Source organism: Mixophyes fleayi, chromosome 6 (genome assembly GCF_038048845.1).
Source record: "Mixophyes fleayi isolate aMixFle1 chromosome 6, aMixFle1.hap1, whole genome shotgun sequence".
NCBI lineage: Eukaryota > Metazoa > Chordata > Amphibia > Anura > Limnodynastidae > Mixophyes > Mixophyes fleayi.
The window spans coordinates 2,330,359-2,337,858 of NC_134407.1; the positions used below are offsets into that span (position 1 = coordinate 2,330,359).

At 37.6% G+C, this 7,500-nt stretch overlaps 1 protein-coding gene across 1 annotated transcript in view; it reads right to left on the reverse strand.

Moving 5' to 3' along the window:
• Positions 1 to 1,251: 1,251 nt before the first annotated feature.
• LOC142160662 (pancreatic lipase-related protein 2-like) overlaps positions 1,252 to 7,500 on the reverse strand; it is a 16,285-nt gene continuing 10,036 nt past the window's right edge. The window contains exons 9-12 of the mRNA XM_075215521.1: positions 7,265 to 7,391; positions 6,025 to 6,136; positions 3,420 to 3,587; positions 1,252 to 1,333 (exon numbers count right to left, since the gene is read on the reverse strand). Of these exons, the coding sequence (XP_075071622.1) occupies positions 1,252 to 1,333; positions 3,420 to 3,587; positions 6,025 to 6,136; positions 7,265 to 7,391 (489 nt within the window). The remainder of the gene's footprint in view (positions 1,334 to 3,419; positions 3,588 to 6,024; positions 6,137 to 7,264; positions 7,392 to 7,500) is intronic.

A 7,500-nucleotide genomic window follows, 5' to 3' on the forward strand; every position in this document is an offset into this window, starting at 1 on the left:
TGATCTAGGTGACTAAACTCCAGATATGTTATTAGGGATGGGGGTGTTGCTGATATTTAATTGTGTAATATCAGTTTAATATGTTTGCATGGATTTTTATTTGCGTTAGTTTATTGTACTATTTTGTACAATCTTTATTGATAACACAATATTGGTCTAGTATTGAAAATAAAAGAACATCGTATTGTATCCATCATTTCTACATGTCCTTGGTACTGTGTGTAGATACAATTATTACTATATTAAATGGTAGCTGACTTCATTTGGTATTCTGTTTGTTTATATAAGATTATAAACCATTTATATGTAATATTCTACGGATGGGGATTGAGTTTTCTTTGTATTTTTGTATCTTATATTAAATAAAATCCATAAGTATTCTGGATGCAAAGAAAATGTGATGTAACAACTCTACAATTGTACACCTATTCTATTAAACAGCCTTAATTTAGGATGTGAAACACTCTATGTCCTTTTTTTTACTGAAAATAAACACTTTCAATTGTCCTCTTATCTTCACAAAGGAGAACTTCCTAGTTTGTTATGTACAGTAAAGTGCAATATACAGTACGTAACACTGACGATATTGGCCCTCATTTAAAACATTTAAATCAGGACTAAGAGGGATGGCTGTGGGGACCATCATCTGTGTATTCCAGTGAACACACAAATCTGTGAATTATCAGCTCCACCATTGTGTGAGTGACATTAAGGTTTCTGCCTTAATCTTCATAATTTCATTGCTTTTTGCAGTTTGAGTTGAAGAGTTTCAATCGTTTTCTTACATTGTAGATTGTGTATAAGGAACCTTAATTGGACATGTTAAGCCGTAAGGTTTTTTGTCTATGGAATATATATATATATATATATATATATATATATATATATATATATATATATATATTTATTTACTATTCTTTTTAAAATGTATCAATTTAATTTAGAATTACACATAATAATCCTTCGTTCATCCTCGTCATCATTTATTTATTTATACAGCGCCACTAATTCCGCAGCAAAAAATTCCAGTTGTGACGATAAGCAGCCAGTATACATCTATACAGACATCTTTTAATGCAATATAACACTGAAAATGATTCCTGGTCTGAATACATTGAAAATTTCTTTAAAAGAGACAACAAAATATTTTTAAGACGATGCAGTTCCCATAGACAGATTGATTTTATTCTTTTATTTCCAGGGTATTTACATGAATATCTGTAAATCCTTCATCTTCTCAGTACCCCAGGTCTACAGAGGTGTAGATGAGGAGCAGCCGCTGAGAGTCTGCTGAATACCTGGTGTCCAAGTGATACTGTCACAGATTGAATACCTAGAAAGAATATAACGGGTTAATGGCTATACCTGACATGCGTCATATGGGGATGAATATACGTCATGATAACACGTATACAGAACAAAGATTTACTGAAGAAGCAACATAATACTAATTCCTCTCTAGGACAGACAGCGGCTGAATCATCATCATCATTTATTTATATAGCGCCAACATATTCCATAGCGCTTTACAATTAGGGACAAACATAATAAACTAATAAACAGGCCCTGCTCGCAAGCTAACAATCTATGGGACAATGGGAGATTGACACATGAGGTTAAGTCTACATTTTGCATATTGGCTCAGCCAGACTGTAAAGGTAAAAGTGACCCATAAGCTAAATGATCCTGTCACACAACAATGTTGGTCAGGGGGTAGTTGTCTTGTGTGAAATTGTGTAACAGCGGTAACAGGCTAAAGGTAGTGAGGTTAAGAGGGTGGTTGAGGAATATTATAAGCTTGTCTGAAGAGGTGGGTTTTCAGAGAACGCTTGAAAGTTTGTAGACCAGAGGAAAGTCTTATTTTGCGAGGGAGAGAATTCCATAGAGTGGGTGCAGCCTGAAAAAAGTCCTGTAACCGGGAATGGGAGGGTGTAATGAGGGTGGATGAGAGACGCAGATCTTGTGCAGAACGGAGTTGCCGAGTTGGGAGATATTTTGAGACGAGAGGAGATGTATGTTGGTGCAGCTTTGTTGATGGCCTTGTAGGTTAGTAAGAGTATTTAATATTGGATTCGGTAGAAGACAGGCAGCCAGTGTAGAGACATACAGAGTGATTCAACAGAGGAATAACGATTTGCAAGGAAAATCAGTCTTGCCGCAGCATGCAAAATAGATTGTAGGGGTTTGAGTCTGTTTTTGGGAAGACCAGTAAGGAGGGAATTGCAATAGTCAATGAGGGAGATGATTAGTGCATGAATTAAGGTTTTTGCAGTGTCTTGCGTGAGATATGTGCGGATTCTGGAAATGTTCTTTAGATGTATGTAGCAGGATTTAGATATAGAGTCAATGTGGGGAACAAAGGATAGGTGTGAGTCAAGGATTACACCTAGGCAGCGAGCTTGTGGGGTGGGATTTATGGTCATGTTATCAACAGAGATAGAAATGTCAGGTATGCTCTTGTTGGTGGGTGGGAATATTATTAACTCTGTTTTAGAAAGATTAAGTTTGAGTTGGCGAGAGGACATCCAAGATGATATGGCAGAAAGACAGTCAGTTACACGGGACAACACAGATGGTGAGAGATCAGGAGAGGATAGATAAATTTGGGTATCATCCGCATAGAGATGATACTGAAATCCAAAGGAGCTTATTAGTTTCCCTATAGAAGTGGTGTAGATAGAGAATAGCAGAGGACCTAGGACTGAGCCTTGTGGTCTCCAACTGATAGGGGAAGCGGATCAGAGGTGGCTCCAGAGAAATTAACAGTGAAAGAGCGATTATATATAATGTTCTATAACCCACCGTTCTTCCTCATCATGACCTCCCCGTAGAGGTCACCAAATGCGCAATTACATCAGCAAAAGTCGCAGTATAAACCCGTTGTGTCTCCAGATCAGACAGTGATGAAACCAAATTTTTAGAAGTGCAATTAAAGAATAAAAACTGTTGTTAACAGGCGCTATATGAAAAGTAAATAGTTTGTTCTTAGAATTGGTTACCAGACAAAATAAAATTGTGAGAAAATATGGGACTTCTTTGTCTACAGCTCTCTTATTAATACATTTTGTTCTATTAACCTGAATTATTGCACAAGACAAAACAACATTTATTTCTACTAAAGATACTTAAAATTGTTCTTATCTGTCATGTTGCCTCAGATACGACAGCAGTAAGATGGATATTTACTATTGAATGACGTCTATATAAAGCTATATGTCAGAAGTACGGTATCTTTGCACATTTGGTATGTAATATTCTGTTACTTACAGTGTTGTTGTTAATCATAAAAAGGTTAACAAAAAGCATTTGTTATAGTATATTATTAGTAGTATATTATATTATATTATATAGTATATTATACAATATTGTTTTGGATTTAAACCCATTCTGTAAGTAGATGTTTTGCATATAATACATACAGCGACCCGTCCTTTCCGTATTGTAGAGTCACAGTGTAGGCGCCCAGCGTTAAGTGGTGGTTATTGGGTAAATCGCTGTTCCATACAAATGTCACTCTGCTTAGATGTCCAACTTCAATCTCCGAGTCAATGAACTTTGTGTACGATGTGTCTGGTTTAATTAATCCTCTGTAGATTAAAAGTACATAATAGGTCATGTTGGATGAAAGCTTCACTAACACCTAGGAGACATTTTTCCAAAAGTGGCCCCTACCCTTAGCTGGAGCCCCGGGGCTGCTCTATGCAGTCAGTTTCTCACAGCTCCTCCAATCCTCTTACAGGTTGGCAGAAGGGGGTAATCACAAGCTTCAATGAAGCATTTGTGTCTTGTCCTCCAGCTTAAATCCCCCTCCACAGCCAATTTAAGCTGGTTAACAAAATTAGAGCCTGGGGGATAATGGCTGCATATAATAGACCCCTGGGTTCTATTATATACCTCTGTACCTCTGATGAAATCACCAATTGGTGATGAAACGCGTCAGCTCATGTGACCAGCTGATTTGATTCATTCTGAAAGAGACATCGAGCAGTGTGCTGGTATTGTATCACACGGAGTGTGTATGCTCTCAGACATCGCTATTGGTATTATAGAATTTGCGAGATCCAACAGACACCTTTCCAGGACTGCAATTCCCCTATGCATCTATCTACTGGGGCTGTTTGCTATCTGGACATTTATTTTGGGTTCCCGGAGTGTGGCCAGACCTGTCGGGTGGAGCGGGACTGACATTGTGGATTCGTCTTGATACGGTAAAACCACTCCGCATATTTGCTTAAGGCCGGATGAAGTGTATTAAGTTCCACATAGAGAGACCCACCTGCCATCATTATCGGGACCCCTGCAATTTTTTAGATGGAGCAGAAGTGCCGGGTGTAACCAGAGCCCTGTTGGATCCGGCATTCACACCAACAGCACCGATCTCCCACTGTCTCTCATGTTTTTTGATTACTTTCAAACAGACACCAACTATTCCCATTTTTTGCAGAGTTCCGTGTTCTATCTTTACTAGCTCATTACAGTCATTTGTGTTACATTAGTCTCTCAAGGAGATGTTTATTGGCCATAACCAATAATTATACTCCATGTGAGATTACCATTTAGCACCTACTCCATTAGTTGTATGTGTATTAGATGTAAATCAATGTGATCAGCTGGTCATTATTCAATTAATATGTTTTATATTTGCTGTTTTATTGTTCAATAAATTGTTTTTATATATACACAAGTTTATGTTATCATTAGAGGCAACTCTGATCCGCACTCAGCGCTGTCATTTGTTTTTGTAGTTCTGCCTTAGTAAAAATGTTTCCTACAAGGTAGTTCAGCTTTAAACCAGAATATATCATAAATGCCCATTTATGTTACACATGTTAACACTGTCATTGCTGCTATAACCCCGGCATGGTCAGATATCTATAAAGGAGGTTAGATTCTCACAAATCAGTGCTGAACTGGTGGGGCTAAAAACAGTAGGGGCAACAGGAGGGGCGCACAGCCAGACATTGCTTTACCAGCTACTTGTACTGTCTGAAGTCATTGGATCTGGTTTAGAGATCTCCAGCTACAGCCTGTTAAGTTCTACCTATTTTGCGGCACAAGGAGAGCAAATGCAATTTTGTTCTGCAGGGAAAATAATTTTTTGTAGCACACAGTTACTAGGCAGTTTTACTAGTACACTGAGATTTAGAATTAAGGTTTACCCCCTCACAACTCTAAATCTATCGGCACATTTTAAATTTGGTTTTCCCCATGTAGCACAACATGGTGCAAAATTGAACCTTCGTTCTGGCTTTACTGCTAACTCTAAAGGAGGATTATTTTGCACAAATGTTATTTTGTGACAAATAGCGTCATAATAGATTATTAAAGTACCTTAATATTAAATTATTTATCACTTCAGTGATGTCGCTGGTTTCTAGTCAGTTGGCTGCATTCCCATGAATATTGACTTGTCCAATAAATTGATGAATGAGGGGTGTTACCCCACCCTTTATGTTCTCTCAGACTTGTACTTTGCTGGGGGGGTCACTACCCAGGGACTCTGCTGTTTATAACGCAAAGTGCCCCAAATTCCACCTTTATCATGTGTAGGCCGGAGGAGATGCTGCAATCTGATAGGGTGAATGAGTGACACGGCTGACCAATCAGGAGACAGCTGGTGTTTCTAGCAGTGTTACGGGCCCTGGTGCTTTCAGATACACTGCTCTCTTGCCTACATACAGCTGCCTGATACAGTGGAGTTTGGATACAGAAATGCCGTCCTAAAGTGATAGTCTGCGGTTATGTGGAATTCCCCCCTCTTTAATAACCTGCTGCAGTTACCATAAATACAGGAACCAGCAGCAACCAATCCAATACCCGACACCATTAGTATATCTGCACTGGATTGGATCCTGTTATTTAGTAGCCAGTTAATGTAGTGGGTATAATTGCAGATAAAACTTGTCTGATGAAAAGATAATGGCCACATGTCACAAAGATCTCTTTTTATGTCAGCAATGCATAAGATGAAGCAGTATAACAATGAGGAAATACATTTATAGTCGCTGTGTCTATATTACATACTTGTAGATTGTATGATTGTGAGTCTTTCCATTAGATTCCTGTAAAGACAGATCAAAATATCCCATGATTTCCAGGGTGTGTACGATGCGGACAATCACTCTGTATCGCCAACCTGGATAAGATCATCAAAGTTATTGATTATGAGAATGTCATTCAATGTGGGACACATGCCAACTTCTAGAATGTACAGAAAATAATATATATAATCCAAAATACACACAAGGGCTCATTAAAGATAGTGAAAGACTATGTCCACTTGTTATTGTTTATATTATTTAATTGATAATAAATCAATGTTTTTCAGGGGGTTTTGTTTAAATGCATTATTATTCTGCTACCTACGGCTTGCACACAGGAAATTAAATATGATTGTATTTCTGCAGAACTTTAAGGGCTAAAGAATAAAGATAGACTGTTCCTATGCTAAGTAAACATACAGAAATAGGAACCATAATCCTTCATTGTAAATCGTTTGCCAACTTTGTTAATAAATAAATTCATTATTTTTCATTATTGAGTCATGTTCCAGAAACCTCTGGTCATTCTAGTTTTGGCATTTTCTTAAAATGCAAAAGAGTGAAGTGGTTTATGATTCTACCTAAAGACACCAGTGAAGGGAACAACAATACATTGTAACTAGGCATAATAACAATTTGGTAACTGATATGAAAAGAAATGTGTGAGCACTATTGTAAAGGTGGTTTTATTGAACCAAACCCCTCACTAGCAAAATATAAGGAGTTTTTTCTTTTGTTTTGGCCAGTACTGATTCCAACCAAACAGGTAAATTTCATCACATCAATAAATTAACCCCAATTAAAAAAATCAAATGTTGATGCTGGATAAACACTACTGATGTACATAGAGCTCCTGAACCACCACAGAGCTACATGGTTCAAAAAGAGCATCACCATATGTAAGAATTGCTTCTTGCATACAAAACATCTATGCTCCTAAAATGGTATCCTGCTTGGGATCAAGGGGGTAACTCTGTGCCCCAGATTCTCTCCCCAAACCATCTTTGCTATAATCACCTATTGTCAGAGTTCAAAAACATTTTATCACAATGGTGTTAGAAGTAGGATACAGAGTTTTATCACTTAATAACAAGAAAAACATTTTATTCTGCAAGATTTACCAGCATGAAGTAATATTTACAGTGTTGCAATATAAGTTATTCTACTTTTGTGATTGCTTATTATAACCAAATATAAAAATAACTTTTCTTGATGAAACTTACGTGAAAAGTTCTGCACATCTCCAGTATTTAAGTAAAATGTCTGACTGGTTGGTGTGATTCCAGAGTACCTATCAGCATAATGTCCCATCAGTGGGCATCCACCAATGGGGCAAGGGAAGCCAGTACCCTGGGGGCAAACAGGAGACTTGCATTAACAGTATAAACTATGCTTTGCATCCTATCTCATATCTACACCAGTGACTGTGTCTCTGTACAAAACTGTTACATCCACAAAG